We start from the raw sequence: 18,361 nt of genomic DNA on the forward strand, positions 1-18,361 counted from the left end.
CTTCGAGGTACCGGATAGGTGTCGACTTCGGCGCGCCGCAGACGATACGTAGGCACTCCGCCTGCGTTGTCGCGAAGTCGCCACACGGGCCTGCCGCTCGCGAGTTGCCTTTAGGGGTGGTATGCCAGATCGGCGCCCCGTAGGAAAGCGCGCTCCTGATAACCGTCGTGTAGATCTGCCGCGCGCGCGCGAGGCTACATCCCCACGTACTCGCTGCGAGTCTGGTGAGCGCCAGAGTCTGCGTTTTCATCTTGGCCTTGGTGCGCTTGGCGTGCTCTCCCCACCGCAGCTTCCTATCGATCCAGACCCCAAGGAAACGCGCGCTCTCGCAAGGCGATATTACGGCGTCGCCGAGTCGTACTTGCTGCGCCGGCGCCTCGTGGGCGCGACAAAGGTGTAGCAACTCGCTCTTCGAGGGCTCGAAGCACATCCCCATTTCCTCTGCCCAGCGCGCGCAGGTTGCCCAGGCCCCCTCGAGGGCTCTGCTAGTCGCCTCTGGGCTCTCCCCGATCGCCATAAGGTTGGTGTCATCTGCGTAGCCGACGATTACGAGCTGCGGGTGCGCTGCGAGTTTCTCATACAGCGTGCCGATGTAGTGGAGGAACAGTAGGGGGGATAATGGCGACCCCTGTGGAACACCCGCGGTAACCGGCAAGACCTCCGACGTAGCTCCGTCGAAGTGAAGGCGCGCCGAACGCGCCTCAAGGAAGCTGCGCGCCCACCGTACTACCCACGCGGGGTAGCCTCTTTCCGTGAGTACCTGGAGTAGTCGGCAGTGGTCGACCGTGTCGAAGGCTCCTTTGATATCGAGCTGCAGGAGCGACGCGATCCCGCCGCGCCTCCAAGCCGTGTGCGCTACGTCGTGGAGGACCTTAACTGCTAACTCAGTGCTCCGGTCCTTCCGATTCCCCATCTGGCCGTCGGGGAGGAGGCGGTGTTCCTCCGCCGCTGCTGCGATGCGCCTGGTAAGGATAGCCTCGATAAGCTTCCCGATCGTGCAGGTAAGGGAGATAGGCCTCCAAGCCCCCGGCAGAGCCTTCTGCTCCTTTGTCTTGCCGGGCTTAGGGATAACGACCACGCGCGCGCTGCGAAAGCGCTTCGGGAAATAGCCTAGGGCGAAAGAGGCGCTCGCAATGTGGGCCAACTCTTGATGTAGTGCCGCGCCGCAGTGTAGTAGCAGCCCGGTAGGGATAAGGTCGTCCCCAGGCGCCTTCCACTGCGAGGTATTACGAAGCTCCTGCGCGACGTCTGCGCTGCTCACCGTCTGTTCTACCGTAAATCTTTCCTTAGCCGATGGGAGGGCGGCAGTCTGGGGAAGTCTCGGGGGAGGGAAGAAACGCCCCGCAAGTAGCGCGGCTTTCTCAGCGTGAGTACGCGCCGTGGTAGCACCGTCACTGCCCGTGAGCTCCGGGATGCGACCGGAGTCCGCCGGGGCCGAGCTCCGTAGTCGAGCCCACCTCTCCAACGCCCAGATGTCGCGGTCTCTGGCCGAGGCCGCGGCGAGCCACTGTCGCCAGCGCACCGCCTGCGCAGCGGCAATCGTCTCCTTTTGGGCCTTGGCCGCCTCTTGGAGTTGGGCCTGCGTGTGCTCGTTGGGTCGACGATTGTATGCCTTCCGGCGCCTCTTTGTGAGGTTGCAGGCGTCCTCGACCTCCGGGGTCCACCATTCGGCGCCGCCCCCTTTCGACCGGGTGCGCCTCTTGGTCGACGCGTCCGCGACCTCGTGGAGCTGCGCGATTATCCAATCGACACGCCGGTCTAGTTCCGCGCCCGTTGTGAGGGGCGGTGCTTGATCCCGGAAGCGGAGGTCGGCCTCTGCCCTCGCGATATCTCTGCGGAACATCTGCCAGTTCCATCCCTCGACTGTCGCCTCGCTCCGTGCTTCCGCCGCGCCCGCGACGCGCACGAGCTGTGCCCTGTGGTCCGACCCTTCGAGTCCCTGGTCGCCTTCGTAGGCGACGCACAGTCCTCCGCTCACCCAGGCGTGGTCTATGGTGGAGTCCTTCTGGCCTTGCTGCTGCCGCGTTACCTCGCCGTAAGGCGTAGCGAGGGAGAGACGCCACCGCTGCGTGAACTCTAGTAGCCGTCCCGCATACGGGGAGCAGCGGCCGTGTACGTCCCACATCGGGTGATGGGTGTTGAAGTCGCCAACGAGGACGTGCCGCCCTCGCGGCGCGGTCGCTGGTAGTTCGGTAAGAGGGCTATCCCACTGGGTCGGGTCGCCCTGGTTTGGTGAATATATGGACCAGACGCTGACTGCGTCCGGGCCGTCCCCAAAGGTTATCATACTCCAGTCCACCCCTGCGCGCTGCTCCCACGCCGCGATGTCGTGTCGCTTATGGATATATAGCGCGGCACGGCCTACGGTGAAGACGCTCTGATAACGGCAGCGCCTAGGGCAGTAAAGCCCTCCGGTGTTCCGATTAATCCAGGGTTCCTGTATTGCGATAACGTCGTACTCGGCGCGATTCTCGAGCGCTAGCGCTACGTTCGATCTGCTTGCTGCTGCGTTCCAGAAGAGGATGGTGATCTTCATGTGCTAGGCTCCGACGCTTCTGCTGGGGTACCGTCGCGTTGGTGAGGCGCCGCCCCGGCGCTGTCAGTGCGCATCCGCTTCGCTGGCGCGCGGAGGTGGGACGTAATGCTGCTCTGAGAGCGGAGTTGTCGCGAAGTGCTTCCCGCGGGCCTGCCCCTGGGTCGTGACGCCTGCCGGGACTGGACGACCTCCCACGCTGCGTCCGCGCTGCTAGCGCAGTCCTGCTGAGAGGTCTCCGACGTCGCGCCGGAGCTGGACTGTAGAATCGACGGGGTCGTTGCGTTGCTCGCGATCTCGAATCGTCGTGCTCTATGCGCGTAAGCTTCCTTGACGCGCTCGCGCTCCGTTCTCGCTGCGGGACAGGTCCTATCCCACGCCGGATGTTTGCCTTTGCAGTTGACGCATCTCCTAACTCTGTCGCCGTTCTTGACAGGGCAGCTGTTCTCTCCTTTAGCGTGCGCGCCGCCGGCGCAGTGACCGCACCGCGCTGGCGCCTTGCAGACCCGAGCCCTGTGCCCGTAGCCGTAGCAGTTAAAACATTGTAGGAACCGTAGGTTCGGGTCGAAGGGCTCGCAGTCGAACATGCGCGCCTGCCAGACTAGTCCCCTACATATAATCTCCTGCGCTGCGCTCGCGCTGCTTAGATAGACTATTAGCGACGAGTGGGCGGCCTGCGTGTTCTTCGGGAGGTCTCTGCGGCACCTCAAGATGCCGGGGGAGTTATCCGCGCGCAGCTCCGCTGTCAGCGCTTGGTCGTCGTGCGCCGCCAACAGGAGTCCCGTCGGGACGCCCTTCGCGATCACCGCGACCTCGCGGTGCCGGAGCATCGCGTCTGGGCCGAAGGCGGCGGCCACCCAGGTGTCATCGCGGCCAACCGCGGTGCCCTTGAAGGTGACGACCATATCCCCGGACTGTAGGCGCTGCGCTGCCAGTGCGTCCCCGCCGCGCATCGCGGCGTTCACGGCTGCTACCGCTCACTTGGGGTCCATCTCCGCGAGGGTCTTGCCAGGCCCTGCGGTGATAATAACCTGCCTCTCTCTTTTCTCCGGGACTACCGCCCTAGGCTCCCACGCGCTACTACCGAGCGGCGCGCTCGACGCGACCGAGGCCCAGGACTTGGTCGGCGCCTGGGCCGCGAGGGTGGCCTTGACTGTCTTTGCTATAATCGCTTCGATATCGACCGATGATTTCCGTTCGGTGCTGGTGCTTTGGCGGCTCGCTGCCGCCGCGTCGTCGAGTCGTGCGCGCGCGTCGTACCACTGGTGAAGGAGCTCTCTGAGCCTCCCCCTATCCTCGTCTTTAACAAGTTCGGCAATCTCGCGTTCGATGCTTTCGGTCTGCGATCCGTTCTTCGATGACACGTCTGTATCGGTGTTCCCGCGCGTCGCGGGCGACGCGGCGGAGGGTGTCGTCGCGCTGAGGCCCGCTCGGGGGTGGTGTTGACTCTGATCCAGCCCAGCACCACCCCCTGAGATGACCATCGGGTCTGCCATGCCGCGCACAGGATGCGCGCACGATGCGATCACGGTGCTCTGGCCTTTCGGGCCCGGAGAATCATGCGCAGATGTCGGTTTTTCAATAGGAGGTTGCGTCGTCGAATTACGGGATGAAGAACGTCTGGACGTTAGTTTATTAGGGAGGAAAGTGACGATAATGACGATGAGGGTGTCGTAGATATACCGAAGGTTTCCATAAGTGAGGTCATCGAGGCACTCCAGGTCGTCCGCCTATATGAGATGCAGAGTAGCAGCGACAGCGACCTCCTCCTCCGCCTAGATAAGCACGAACGGCACATAAGGCTTATAGGACAGTCTCAACTAGTACAGAGCGACATCCGCAGCTTCTTTGCTTAGATAAATCGACTGGGAATACCCTCATATTGGCCCATTTTGCTTGTGCGGATTCCTCCATATAGCGGATTCTGGCCCGGTCTCATTTGATCCGCTTAAACGAGGGTCGACTGTACCTCCTCGATAAACCTAGACGGAAAGTCGTGAGCGCACAAGCCACAGGCAGGGGTACTGTTTAGCAGGGCCCCATGCAAGGACGCCAGCGAGCTGGGCCTCATGCTGGCAGGAACAACTTCGTGGCTTGAGGCCTTGTTCATGGTTCCATGGGCAATACGTCATGCAAGTGTAGCACTTAGGTACTGTGCACTTTGTACTTATTTTGCTGCTCTTTTCCGCTACTCTCGTCGCTGTTTGCCGCTGTTTATCGCGTTTTGTCTTTATTGTTTGTCGCGTTTCGTCACGACCCACTCTACGGTGTACGGTAAGGTCGAGTGAGATGCAGTCCACAGAGGCTTCCAAGTCTAGCTATTCGCAGTTACTTCTACCAACCAGGTAGGCGGCGCCTTGGTCTCTCTTCGAATTCCTGAGCCGATTAGCCTTTATCTCCGAATGTCCGCGGGAACCCTACCTTCACGGATGCGAAGAACTGCGTGACCGCAGCTCCGCCCCCGAGCTGTTCCACCTCACCTTCCTCTGCCCTAGCTTTGACGAGCTTCGCCACAGCGAGGACGTATTTCGGCGCGCTCCGCCTCATGTCTTCGTTGGTAATGGCCGAGTTCGTTATCTGAGCAAGCATGACTTGCATCCAGCGCCTGATGTCTGTCCACTGAAGGACGTGGCCACCAAGCGCCAACGTCTGATGCTGGCGCACCCGGAACACAAAATGAATCGTCCCCGGCATGAAGAAAACAGACTGGCCAGGCTTCAGGATAATATATCTCCAGCGGCCACCTGTATGTTGGTGGGGATCGGCCGTCCACGAATTTCGCTCCTCCTCCGTCGGACAAGACATCCAGCCGAACCCGATCGACCCTTCCTGGGCAGTGATCCACGTAGCAAAGCCGTGACTGTCCATATGCGGCGCCGTGTTGTGGCCCCCTTCCGACAATAGGACCCAGTCGAGAACGTTCTTCCACTCGTTCCACTCCTGCGTTGATGCTACTACCCTTTCAGCGCTATCCTCCATCAGCACCGCATTGCGGACTTGAAGGAGAAGCTGACAGTTCTCGCCCGTCAAGAAGTTTGGCATGGAATGAGGCAGGGGGCTCTGCAAATCGATAATGTTCCACGGGTCGTCGGTGCTGTCCTGGGTAAGGAACCGTTTCCGGACTTCACCGAGTTTCCGGACTTCATATGACGGCTTAGTAGAACTGCGAGATGGTATTTGCACCGAGACCGACTTGTCGAGGAAGCCCATTCGCCGGAAAAGCTGAGCAATGGGTCTGTCGCCCTTGCTCCATCGGAATTGCTGTTGGCCTTCCGTGATTATCGGAGCGTCGTGAGGAGATCCGGACTCAGCCAGGCTTGCCGCTTCATCGCCGGTGCAAAACAGCGCCTCAACTACGCCCTTGCTACTGTCTGTGTTCGGCTGCTCGGCCTTCTCTAGCAACTTGTAGATAAGTTCGTCGGTTCCCTTGCCGTGGGAGTCTTGCGATGACATATGCTGGCTAGATTTCTCCCGCAGCTCAGCAACGACTCGTCTCCGGTAGGTATCATCTGCCATCCGATCGTGCATCGGTCGGTCTCGGGCAACATCTGGTCTCGCCATAGGTGTAGGAAGGAACGGTGGAGGCGCGTCAACCCGGGCCCGTTTTGATACAGGCTGAGTGATGTCTGGCACTGAAGCGGCACGTCGACGGACCGGGCGATCGGCACCAAAGGATGTTACCGCGCTCGAGACATATTGGTTCCCCGGCAGGGCCGCTTTTTGGGCGAATGCAATGGCCGACGCCCGCGTCGCGAGAAGCTGGAGATGTGAGCGGCAGAGTTGCGAGAGAAAAGGGGAGAGTTGCTCTGCTGCCTCTGGCCCGAACATAGACGGGTTGTCCAGGGCCAACAGGAGTGTTGATGGAACCTCGGCCGGACAGCATCGTGGAGGGATCTTTGGGGCCTTGACTGAGGCAGTAAGTCGAGCTTGTTTCGATTTAGAGGCTCCCCCGCTCTTGGTGGGCTCGTGGTAGGACAACTCCTTGCGTGCACGGAGTGACATTCCAGAAGGCTTGTTAGGAGTGGTATTTGTATCGTTAGAGCTATCCAGGAAGTGAGGAGCCTCTGGAGTCGTTGCGGCCGTGTCCTCTGCTGAAGTAGTACTGGATTGGTCATGGCTGGTGGGTGTTGTGGCATCAGCAGCCCCAGCAAGGAAGGCATCAATGGCTTCAGAGGCAATGTCGTTCCTATTTGAATCCGTATCACCGGGTTGCGATGCCGCGAATGCCAGCATGTCTAGGCCCGCAGTACCGTTCTTCCCTGACGGCTCTGCGATGTCGGCGCTGTTGGCTTCCGGTACCGCCGCCGCCTCCGTAGTACCGCCGCCGTTGGTCTCAGGTAAGTCGACAGCAAACTGCTTATGGACCATGAGACCATACTTGTCGAACCCGAAGGCATCTGGTAAGTCTTTCGCAGCCGATTTTTGACAGGGAAACGGATGTTCGCGCGACCAAATCCTGACGTTCTCTAGATCGGCCTGCTCAATTGGGTTGACTAAAGCCTGGACCGGGCGTCGCCCTACAGTCTTAGACCGTTGGAGCATTGACCGGTTCAGACCGATCACGGCTTCCTCCCACGCAGGGACTCTCCGTGCCGTGGTGCGAAGCTGGTTCCAGTATTTCTCTGTCCTGGAGGACCACTGGTAGTGCTGGACAACATCTCGACCCCAGCAGCGCACCACCTCTTTCAGGGGAGTGAGGCGTTTGGATCCGTCTGTGGCTACCCCAAAAAACCGATCCCACTGCGCTGCATCGTCCTCCTGATTTACCGGCGATGGCTGGGTCGAGTCTCGGTTCTTGGTCTGCTTCCGCCGTCTGTACTCGGGGCACTCGGCCGACATGACATGCTCGCAGGCGGCGACCAAGATCTGCACTCCGGCATGCCGATCGAGCAGCTCGTCTCGTTTCTGCACGCACAGTTCGTATCGCTGCGCATCGGTCTCGCAGATGCGGAGTTCTTCGCGGAAGCGGTCGACTTGCGTCGCTTGCTCGGGCGCTAAAATAATCGCGTCATCGTCGGGTTCGTTGTTCGGGCGCATTTCGGCGGGCCGGGACGGTTCGGCATCGTCCAGACGCGGAACAGATGAGTGCGCCATATCGGACCCCGTCATGGTCTGTAGAGTGCGCGGCGGTGGTTTGTTGTTGTGGACACGTAAGGTTCGCAAATGGCGGTGGCGACCAGAATTGCCGGTCAGTTTCGGACCAGGCAGTGTGGGCCGTCGACGGGCGTTGTCATTGGCTCTTTCGCGGACGAAACCAGCCATCACGTTCACGTGGCCAAACACGGCGCGTCGCGAATTCCCCGCCAATCTCACGCCACGTCTTCAACCTCGCGATTGCGTGTCGCTCTAGCACAGTGCGCCTCGGTATCATCTGTGCGAACACTAACTGCTATTCGCAATCAACCCGTAAGTGACTCACGGGACTCCTTCGAAACGCACCGATAGCCTTCACGGCCTCTTCCCGTCCACTCCGTGGTACGTTGTGAAGAAGTGGATGCTGTTGAATGGACCGTTCCCATGACGTCTGGTACCTAATGGGATACCTATACATTCAGTCATCAGACCCCAGGGTTTTTCGTCTTTCCTTCTTTTTGATCCAATGTCCGAACTTATTGCGTGTCCGCACAGAAGAAAATGGCAATCTGCTTTGAACCCTTTTAGAGGACCAGAAAAGAGAGAGCGTAATAAACCCCCAAGATGTGCTCCGGCCAAACCCACCGCCCGAGAAAACTAACGCCTGCCACTGTCCGGTCACATGTAAGAATTCCGATTCTCCACCGCGCCAGCCCCATGATAGTCCAAGTGGACATCTTGCTTCGCCGTAATGGAAGCCTTCAGGTGTTTTTCGCTCATCACTTCCCCCTTATACTCGGCCATGGACTGAGCGAGGAATACAATATTTCTTATCTATGCGGACTGTTAGCGCGGCTCAAGCACCAAAAGCGGGCCTCTTACCTCTCGGCCATTGATCTCCTGTTTCGCCAAGGCTGGCCATCACATCGCTCCTGAAAGCTGGATGTCCGTCTTTGACCCGGACTTGGTCGAGAAAGTACTTCCAAACAGCCATACGTGCCTCTTGCTTCAGCGGTTCGTACCTCAGGGCCAGATGCACCCGGCTGAGCACCGCCTCGTCAAACGCCTGCAGTCGGTTGGTGGTGAGAAACAGGATGCCATCGTAGTGTTCCAGCTCCCGCAAGAACACCGAGACCAGGGCATTGAGTTGCACGTTCTCTGAGCGCTGAGCCAGGAACACATCCGCTTCGTCGAGGAGCAAGAGGGCTTTCCAGCGGCTGGCGATCTTGAAGATGGTTTTCAAGATCGGTTCCACCTTCACCGGATCCACTCCAATCTGGCCAGCAGGGACCTATTTGGTCAGCAAGAAACAGAAGCACGGCCGGGGAATACATACTGTGTATAGCGGAATTCGAGAGCTCTCTGCCAGCGTCTCTGCCGTCAGGGTCTTGCCCACTCCCGGCGGCCCACTATCACATGTCAGCAGTGGCTCTCGTTGGCTGGGGCGAGACAACGCACTGGAGCAGGAAGTTGATCCCGCGTCCTTTCCCTTGGACGAGGTCCTTAAAGCCATCTTCCGGAGTGCGCTGCAGATACGTCTTGGTGAGGGCTAGAATGGGCATCTTCTGGCTCTCCGGAATTCTCACGTCGTCAATCGAAGACGGGTTCCATTCGACGTCGCAGATGTTCGTAACGGCAAACTCAACTACGCCCAGTAAGCCCTTCTCAGCGGGCCAGTATTGGATATGTTTTGAGATGATTGCTGAAGACGGCAGCCTAGTTATCGCTAGAGTTCGCTTGCCGCGACACCCCGATGCCCCGCCTACGATTAGTGAGGAAGACGAACAGTACTCCATCGCATGCGAGGTCGCTACTATGGCCTTTGTGAGCCAGAACGTACCCGCCATTACTCTCCCCCAGATATACGCCTATGAAGGCCCCGGGTCCCAGCTTGCTGCCGATGCCGGTGCCATTTACATGCTTTTGGAAGGCTTCTATGGAAATACCCTACAGGATGTCGAACCTGACCTGTGCAATCTATCGTAGGGTTTCTTTCATTGCTTCGATTCCGCCCTACTAACCGGATCTAGATTGCAATCCAGGAGCACATCATATCCCAATGGACGCGGGTACAGGTAGAACTAGCAACTCTAGCATATCCGCGGATTGGTTCCATCTCTTCCGTATCGACAACAGGAGAGCCTGTTATTGGCAGGTTGGCCAGCGCCTCAGCAGAAGGGTTGAGGTGCCACGGCCCTTTCTCTCGTACGGCTGAGTACTTCACTACCGTTGCAGATGCTCCAATTAGCAAACTGGATCTGACGGATACGGATTCGAATGGTGTTTTGTCCTTCACCGTACTTGGCGCCTTTGTCTTTCGCGACATCGTGCAAAACACTACCCTATTCGAGGACAGTGACGCTGAGGGGCGGTTCCCTCTGAACCACATGGACCTTGGTACGCAGAACATCCTTGTTGACGACAGATTCAACTTCCGGGCAATCATCGACTGGGAGTTTGCCCAAACTGCGCCCTGGCAGGTCAATCACTACCCAATGCCATTTCTGCTACTGGAGTCGGACACGGAGATCCAAGGCATCCTTCAGAATCCCAATCACCCTGCGCATGGGAACGTGTCGCGGCAAGAGTTTGCTCGAAGGTTATACACCAAGAAGTTTCGAGACGCCGAGGTAGAACAGGGGAAGACAGGGCGATCCCTCGGAAGCTCATTCGCCGAGGTGTTAAACAGCCCTGCATCGAGGATATATGCTTGCTTCACAAAACTTGGCCGCTTGCCAATGGCAGATGCAGGCCTCGTCCACGAGATGGTGCGGCTCGCCTTTGATTTGGATGCTGAAGGGACAGAATGGTATCTCTATGTTATAGGGGATCGGCTGAAACGAGCAGACAATAAAGCAAGGTAGTTACACAGATACTAGGTTGCCTGGCTCTTGCTTAGGTAGTCGGATCCTTTTGGGCTTCCTGAAGGATCTGCCGCATCCGAATATATAGCCCTCCGTCCTCTCTCTCCCACCACCCACCATTTGGAAATACAGCTTTCCGTAACCGGTTGACCCAAGGTATCAATGGTTGATAATAAGGAGTAAAATTCTCCTTAGCGGTCCTGATGAAGTCCCCCTCATGAGATACTTGCCCTTTCTTCTGCTCCGCCAACTCCTCTGTGTCGATGTAATTCCACTTGTCGAACCGTGCGACGACCCTGTGCTCGTCCGGCCCTTTACAATGGATGCATATCCAGAACAACACCCAAAAGAATGACTCGAGATCGTGCATGAAGGAATGCTGCTCGCCTAGAAGCGCCCCGATTGCCATGAATGCCCTCGTGCCAGTCTTCCCCTTGGCTCCCGACGCGCCCTCTCGTGGCTCTTTGATGGCGAGATCCAGGTCAATCAAAAGGGAAGGCCAGGAGGGATTATTGACGTCCTCGTTGATCAAGAGGTTATTGATAGAGATGTCTCTGTGCAGGATGCCGGCCTTGCGTAGGGATTCATGCCCTTCAATGCAGCCGTCAAGCGCGGCAAGCAGAGACGTTCGGGAGCTGGCCTTGTAGATAGGAGTTCCATAGTCGCGAAGAATGACACGACGATGCACCCGATTTGACAGATTGCCGCTGGCTTGAGATGTCGAGCAAGACCGCTTGCTGTGTGGCAGAGAGGCGCCGGCTTGACTGGACGATCGTTTCTTGCCAGCAGCTACACTGCTGCTGCGGCCTTTTCGCGAAACTGAGGCCATCGTACTCGACGGGGGGGCTGATCGTTCCGGCCGGTAGTTCGTGGCACTGGTGACGTCTAGTCCTCCTCGGACGTTGTTTCGGACGTCGTCATCCGTTCCATATATCTGAACCGTTTCGTGGTAATAGTGTCTGGCGATGTTGATGACGCCTTTGCTGGTCACCTCGCGCAATAATGCGCCTTCCTCACCGCGTTCCGGATACTGCCATGAATCTTTGATGACGAGCGGTATCTGTGGCTGCCCTTCGCGATGAGCTTTCCAGCATGTCGTAGCCCGACCGGCAACGCAACGTGCACGTTGCATCACCTCGTCAATGATGAGGCGTTCCTTCGAGCCGTTCCGCTCGATCTCGATGAACCGCTGGCCGTTGGCCGCTGTAAATGTTGGATCGAAGCCGAGCTCCTCTTCATTCATCCAGAGAAACCCGAGGACCGTAGACACAAACCGCAGCCCATCTTCGTTGATGTCGAACCGCTCGGATGCGAGGCCCCCAAGCCGATCAAACTCCCATATCCTCATGAAAGATCCGCAGATGGTGAAGCCCAAAACAAAGCGACGAATGTCTTGAGCGGCGAGGACTTCCCTCGCGTACGTGCCAAGGTCTAGCCACGCCTTCGCCGCCGTGTCGGCGGCTGGGTTGCTTTTTAGCTCGCCTGGTACCAGGATTTGTGACCAGTGGCATCGTGAGTCCTTCCCGGCCTTTGGGTTGTCCACGAAGTCGACGTCCAACTTGCGTTCCGCGGTGGAGCCCTGGATTGGCTTGTTGGGCTGTGCTAGTGGCCTTCGTCGATGTGTCGGGATAGACTTGTAATCTTCTGCAAGCGTCGCCAGCTTCTCGCTCAGCTCTGCAAACCAGCTCAATACATCGTCCTGGTTTGCATCTTTTGGCCATCCGCTCCACCCATTACTGAAGAGTGGTTCGCCGCCCTCCATGCACTTCTTGAAGACAGCCTCGGATGCTGTCGTGAGATCTGCCACCCGCCCGAAAAATGTCTCGTGGAATCGAGGGAGCCCGACGTACATAACGCCCAATTCATCCCTGAGGACTCTGTCCACATCCTTACGGTATTCGGAGGAGTTCGCGAACCTGCTCGTATTGTGAAGCCTGGTAGTCTGTGCCAAACATACAGACAAATTTAACTGCCCGAAGATACAAAACACCCCATCTATTAGGACGGGCTGGTACACACTAGTGCCACGAAAGGCAACAGTATAACGTTAGCAGAAATCTGATAACTATCATGATAATTTCGACGACTAGGCAGAGACCCCCCATTCCCCTGCTAGGTATTTCATACTAGCCTTAAGGAATAGTAGACCAGAGACAAGTCAGTTATTTAGCTATTCTTTCCCACCGGACACAACTGTGACGAATGCTCCCAAGCAGGTTTTGCTAGACAAGCCTTCAGTGCGGTTTGTGCTAACAGGGTCAGTGACGCTTGCGGACTAACGTTCTGTCTTGTCGATGGGTCGGCGGGTGTGCTGTGCGTTGAGCTGCTGGCGTGGCGGTTCAACTGATATTCATAAGAGTCGTTAAAGCTTAGTGCTTCACCTATGGGTAAGATAGATGGTTAGATTGATCACTGAGGTAAGGTACGACTATGACTAGGAAACTATCGAGGTTTATATAACGAATGTCCTTCCCTCATTGATGCCCTGATCGTCTGGTGCTCGCGGTCTGATCGTGTTTGTATCATGGTCGTGTCATGACGCGATCCCGGACTGATCACTCCACGGGGGTGATCGCCCAGTGATCGTGTGGTTGGTGTTGTAGCTGGTGGTTGTTGCTGGTGGTTGTTGCCTCAGGCCGTCATGCATGTGTCCGGGCTGCCTGACCCAACAGTTTGTCCTGCGCTTGGCCGCCTGCTGGCCATGTTCGTAACAACGACACTGCGCTCGACGTGCGGTGTAGCAAAACCGTCGATGTCGTCGTAGCGCTTGCCTGCTGAATGTTGCAGCCTACTGGCGGTATAGTCTTCTGACGTGACGCTGTCGATATTGTTGCTTCTCTTGCTATTCTCGTCGGCGAAGATCAGGCGCGAGGCGAGGATGTCGATGCTATTGGGATGATGTCAGCTGTTAGCAGGTTTGGGCCATTTATAAAACGTTAGAGTGTCGAAATTAGAGGGGCAGACGTACAACATGATGAATGGGAACAGACAGCCCAGAATGTACATAAAACGGTCAACCTGGTCGGCTAGCAGATACGGGTCCTCCACGCGGAAAGAGCCCTCCACGCGGAAAGAGAAGGTTATGGCACGTCCGATGCCGATGAACGCTAGCGAGGCGAGGCGTATCTCGGTGCTGCACATGAGGTAGCGGTACAGCCTGCCGCCGCCTCCTAGCCCGCCCAACTTCGACGCCCGGAGCGTCCTGCTGAACTTCATCAGCAAGAACACGGCGCTCACGGTTTCGGCCATCGCGATGGGCAGGAAGTAGGCCAAGTGCAGGCGGTCAACGAGGGCTGTATGCAGGGCCAGGTGGTCTGGTGAGGGGTCGTTGATAACGACGTAGCGCGTGTCGAGCACGAGTACTGCAATGCGGAAGAAGAAGATAACGACCATAAGCCCCCAGAAGATCGTTAAGAAGATTACACGCTCGATGCCGCAGAGGACAGGGGCCAAGATCGCATAGCCGTAGAAGGGAAGTCCAGCTTCTTGAATCTGTTAGAGCAGGACGAGGAGACCACCGCATTAGTCGAATGTAGTATAGCCAGCTTGAGACAAAGACAGGGACGTCTATGCGCCTCTGAAGAGGGGCATTCAACGGTACATCGTACTCACCATCCACGTGAAGTTCGAGAACGCAGCAGCGACCGCCCTGTTTACCACCGGGTAGTCGGAACCCCAGGCGTAGTAACCTAAACCATTGCCCAGAGCACACGCAGCGGAGGTGATAATCGGCACTAGGAGGACGACCGAGAACTCGCCCACAATGCCAGCGATTATAAGGCCTACAAAAACATTGTTGAGCCCGATAACACTGACAGTGGCGTAGGTCGTTTCGAAGAAAGGTGCTTGTACTTGAGTAGCCATACTTGAAGCCTAGCTTTGAACTGAAGAGTTCCGAATAATGATCGGTTTCGAAGGGAGGAATGTAGGCTTCTATCAGACCGGATTCCTTTTAGGCTTTGCACTGTCGCCGCTGTCGAAATATCAGACATAATGTTGCTGTTAGCATAAGGAGGAAGTATGTAGCGTTGCATAGGGCCTTTTAATAATATCTGGGGTTCGTGGAGAGCCACAGTTCAGTCACAATTCTGTCACGCAGCTTTACCTCTCAGAGTTCCTCTTGATGGGACGTGGCGCCCACAGAAGGGCTTAAGGTGGCTGCGCTAGCCAGGATGGCTCCCCCTGGAAGTGTCTGGACCGACCTACATTTAGACACGGGGAGAGCCATGTCGAGATCAGCAGCACAATCCATGTTAGAAACCCTACACCCCAACTACAAGCATGCAAAATATCAATCTGTCGGAACTGCTGTGAAGGAGACAAGACAAAATGTGCGGGCTGATGCGGGGGCGCGGGGAGTTGTGGTTGCCCGCTGCAGGATCGCGATGCGTCAGTGCAGCCGGAGAAGGCTCGGGCAGTGGTTGGAGCGCCCGGGGGAAGACCAGAGGAGCGCCTGGGGAGACTCTTGGAGGGAGACCGGAGGTCGTCAGGCGCGAATGATGAATGATCCCATCCTCGGGAACAGAACGTTAGCGCCCCGGTCAACCTGTTTGCTCCCTCCCACCCACCTTCCCGACCACAACCCCCATCGCCTTCCCTCCCACCCTAGCTCACTGGTTGCGCTGCATGGCGAAGCGGTTTCCGGCTTGGCAAAATCATGGATCCCAACGGGGTAGAGTCCTGTGAAGCCGTTTCTGGCTCTGGCAAAGGCAGGGTTTTGGCGCACCAGCACTCGTTAGCCTGGTGCTGCGACGAACCCCATCGCATCGATCCGTGGGCTCCATCGGTTTTCGCGGGTTTGTTATTCTTGGCTCCTTGCTCGGCGGGTGTTCAACGTCGAGGCTTGGCCAGTGGCCCAACTTCGGCCGGCGCCTCAGCAGGCCCCCGGAAAGGGCGGGCCGTCCCGGTCTGCGAGTCCTTGACACCCTGTCCATGGACGAACCAGTAAAGGCGGCAATTCAACCCTCACCTCGGATCCACGTGACGGCGCCTTAGGAAGGTCCCTAAAAGTCATCTCTCCCGCCCGTCAATGCAGCCCCGGTGCCGCACGGCGCAGCTCTGTCTCTCCATTGTGGTCCTACCGTTTGACCCCTACCCGACTGATGCATCGCATCCTAGTCCCCGCCAACCCCGCCGCTCCAAGCGGTCGGCACGATCGAGCCCGACCCAGCTGGCATGTTCAGCCCTCCTGTCGCTAATTCACTTTGGTCTTAGGGCTTGGAGTTTCGCCTAATGCCGGCCTTGGTCCCATGGACTGGATTATCCTCCCCGATGTGGGTCAAATTGAGCCGCATGCACACGGGAAGTTTCATGGGCCAGCCAGCCACCTTGCGAACCAACCTCCATTGCCGGGCCAAAACCTTCGTGGAAGTGATCCGTGGATGATCATGTCATTACTGTACCTCTGGCGGGGTAACCTGCACATGCATCAAGAGTCGCTCCACGGCAACGTCTTTGGTGAACCTAGTGCCTTCAGATGCCTGTCGAGACAGAAAAGGAGCCCGAGCGCTTCATCCATACTCACACATCAGGGCCTGATCCTACAATATCCGTAACAACATCGTCCCAATATGGCCGTCAGGCCAGCTTTGGTTTCCAATAACATTATTGAGCAGGGCATGTTCTCGGCCTGCCTGGTCTTTTCACTATTCGCGGTCAACTTCTTTTCCTCCGTCTTCTCACTCATCTTGCAAGTCCTTCTCCTTGTTACCCGCTTGCCCCTCATCTTCATTACCATCGCCGCCTACGGGATACTACTGCAATGGTTCCCAAGTGGCTCCGTTGTTAAGAAGCTTGCTTTATTCATACTGATGGGTATCTGCGGCACGTGGTGGACGGACCTACAAATCGATGGCGTTAGACGTGGCTCGGTAGCCCAACAGCCATCCTGGCGCCTGCCTCAAGGCGGCTCCGTCATCGTGTCATCGGCAACTTCTCCTATCGACGCTGTGTACCTTGCGGCGGCCTTCGATCCTATCTTTACTACATCTTGTCCTGGGACGCGCAAAGTGCGCCGGCTGGGTTTGCTTCAGGCAATCCTACGCGGGTTTCGGCGAATCGGGGATAATCCTCTTGGAGACGCTGCCCTTGGGGAGCTGGAGACCTTGCTTGTGGAACACCCAGCGCGAGTCATTGTGGTGTTCCTGGACTGCCCAAAGACGAACAACAAGGGCCTATTGCCCCGCTTATCAAGCCTAGTCGCTGTTCCCCCTTCCACAAATGCCTTCCGAGTCAGCATCCGGTACACGCCGCCGGACGTGACAACACCGGACCATGGCGGGTACCTGGCAATCCTCTGGAACGTGCTCTCCAGTCCTCTGCACCTTATCCGAGTGCATATCGCCGACGACGTGAATGTCCACACCGCTTTGTCACAGTCACAAGACGAACAGCGAGCCTGCCAATTTGGTAGCGCGGCACAACGGAGATGGTCCGAACCGGAGTTCAAGGTCGAGGGTGACACGCCGACGCACAACTAAACGGCCGCTCAGGGTTCTCGGCGTCATTAAAGAATGAGTACAGCAAACAGGCATCAGCCTTGGGTGGTCAGCAAAGGTCGCGGCAGTGGAGGCGACGGGGATGGATTATTAAGCCCCGAGCAACATGAATGTAGGCAGCGCCCGTGGTTGGTACAGATGTAGTTCAACAGAAGAGGATAAAAGAAAGAGACGATGCATGGATGGCCAGAAGGCGTGGTAAATAGCAATGAACATGCCACGGCGCTCGCAGAACGTAGGATATCGTACATTGGGACTGTCGATGAACACCGCCCGTCACGGCGGGAAAATCGTTCCCTGAGCCGGCCTAGGAGGCCTTAATGCCTGTCTCATAGTTTCCTTGCACCGAAATAGTTCGTCTTCCAAGGCCCGGTTCTTCCGCAGGAGCTCCTGGACGATCCTCTCGCGGCTGCCCTTGCCCTTGACCACCGCAATCTCTCGCTCGAGTCTCCCGATGTGTTCCTTTGTCTTCGTCCGCCTAGCTCGTTGGGCCTTCCTGTCGTTGGCTCTCTTGCGCTCCAGTTGCGGCGAATTCACCTTGGTGACTCTCTTCGTGCCTTCTCCATGGTTTAGCTACTTCTATTGCTTCCACCCGAACCCGATTCATGCTCCTGGGCAATCCTAGGGCCTATAGACCGTGACTTGCCCTTACTAAGGTCGAGGCGCTGAGTAGACCCCAGAGACGAGGACTGAGCTCGAGTGGGATGCTCGTATCTGTGCGGATGTCCCTCCTTTACCATGTACGACGGCGCCGATTCAACCAGCAGTTTGGTAGAACATAAAGATGCTGGCCGCGTCAGTTGGAAGTCTTTAGTTGACATCATTCTGTCGTGGTACATATGGTCTAGGTCGGAAGCAGCCATTTGCACCTGGCCGGGTGCAAAGGGACACACGTCCTGGCGATCATGTGCTTCCATGAGCCCTGGCGGCAATATAGGAACCAGCCGAGCCTGCGTAACCTGTGGACTCGTTCGCGGTGCGCCACCCTCGAGGGAAGGCCCAGAAGGTGTTGACAAAGGCTGCCGCTAAGGAAGCGCTGGATGTGTCGTCTCGTAAAGCCGTGGCTTCTGACATTTGTTCGAGTTTCGGGAGCGAGAGCACTCGAAAGTCGTTGCGGCAGCAGAATTAGCTGCTGTGGGAGAAGACGTCGTAGACGCTCTCCTCGAGGGGTCATGCCTGCCCTCGAAAGTGAATCTCCGGAAAGACCTGGATATGGAGTAAGCATGACTTCTCTCAGGAAAAGAAGGGGAGGGAGTCGGCGATGAAGGGCGACGGTAAGCTCACCTGTCGAATAGAGGGGATAAGTTCCCCTTCAAGTTCTGTCCGAGGCTATGCACCGTCAATAGACTGACTGCTATCGTAATAGTGGCCCTTTTTGAGTCCCGGGTGAGAGC

At 57.3% G+C, this 18,361-nt stretch overlaps 5 protein-coding genes across 5 annotated transcripts; 3 read left to right on the forward strand and 2 right to left on the reverse strand.

The window, feature by feature from the left end:
• The first annotated feature begins 4,139 nt into the window (after positions 1-4,139).
• On the forward strand, positions 4,140-5,030 carry B0I36DRAFT_336957 (uncharacterized protein). The gene has a single exon (XM_046155627.1). The coding sequence runs from the start codon at positions 4,603-4,605 to the stop codon at positions 4,819-4,821; it is 219 nt and encodes a 72-aa protein (XP_046005794.1). The 5' UTR covers positions 4,140-4,602; the 3' UTR covers positions 4,822-5,030.
• Positions 4,666-7,667, reverse strand: B0I36DRAFT_336960 (uncharacterized protein). The gene is made up of 2 exons (XM_046155628.1): positions 4,955-7,667; positions 4,666-4,909 (listed from the first exon to the last, which is right to left on the reverse strand). The coding sequence occupies exons 1-2, from the start codon at positions 7,640-7,642 to the stop codon at positions 4,868-4,870; spliced, it is 2,730 nt and encodes a 909-aa protein (XP_046005795.1). The 5' UTR covers positions 7,643-7,667; the 3' UTR covers positions 4,666-4,867.
• A 1,355-nt stretch (positions 7,668-9,022) lies between these two features.
• Positions 9,023-10,558, forward strand: B0I36DRAFT_377817 (uncharacterized protein; the record flags this gene model as incomplete). The annotated part of the gene is given in 5 exon segments (XM_046160597.1): positions 9,023-9,105; positions 9,262-9,562; positions 9,637-10,236; positions 10,246-10,425; positions 10,535-10,558. Coding segments are annotated over 5 exon segments (1,188 nt in total).
• On the reverse strand, positions 10,502-14,334 carry B0I36DRAFT_377819 (uncharacterized protein; the record flags this gene model as incomplete). Its single annotated transcript, XM_046160598.1, has 2 exons — positions 10,502-12,412; positions 14,083-14,334. The coding sequence occupies 2 exons, from the start codon at positions 14,332-14,334 to the stop codon at positions 10,502-10,504; spliced, it is 2,163 nt and encodes a 720-aa protein (XP_046005797.1).
• Positions 14,335-15,551: 1,217 nt separating this feature from the next.
• Positions 15,552-16,986, forward strand: B0I36DRAFT_425563 (uncharacterized protein; the record flags this gene model as incomplete). The annotated part of the gene is given in 2 exon segments (XM_046162338.1): positions 15,552-16,846; positions 16,863-16,986. 2 exon segments carry the CDS (start codon positions 16,041-16,043, stop codon positions 16,984-16,986), a joined length of 930 nt encoding a protein of 309 aa, XP_046005798.1. The 5' UTR covers positions 15,552-16,040.
• Between the last annotated feature and the right edge of the window lie 1,375 nt (positions 16,987-18,361).

Source organism: Microdochium trichocladiopsis (assembly GCF_020744255.1).
Source record: "Microdochium trichocladiopsis strain MPI-CAGE-CH-0230 chromosome Unknown B0I36scaffold_12, whole genome shotgun sequence".
NCBI lineage: Eukaryota > Fungi > Ascomycota > Sordariomycetes > Xylariales > Microdochiaceae > Microdochium > Microdochium trichocladiopsis.

Excerpts from the sequence above, each read along its gene's own strand:
- B0I36DRAFT_336957 (XM_046155627.1), top strand. The coding sequence starts at position 4,603 with ATGCTGGCAGGAACAACTTCGTGGCTTGAGGCCTTGTTCATGGTTCCA.
- B0I36DRAFT_336960 (XM_046155628.1), bottom strand. The coding sequence starts at position 7,642 with ATGACGGGGTCCGATATGGCGCACTCATCTGTTCCGCGTCTGGACGAT. Across the intron at positions 4,910-4,954 it reads AGTTCTTCGCATCCGTGAAG|GAATTCGAAGAGAGACCAAG; the intron begins GTAGGGTTCCCG and ends TAATCGGCTCAG.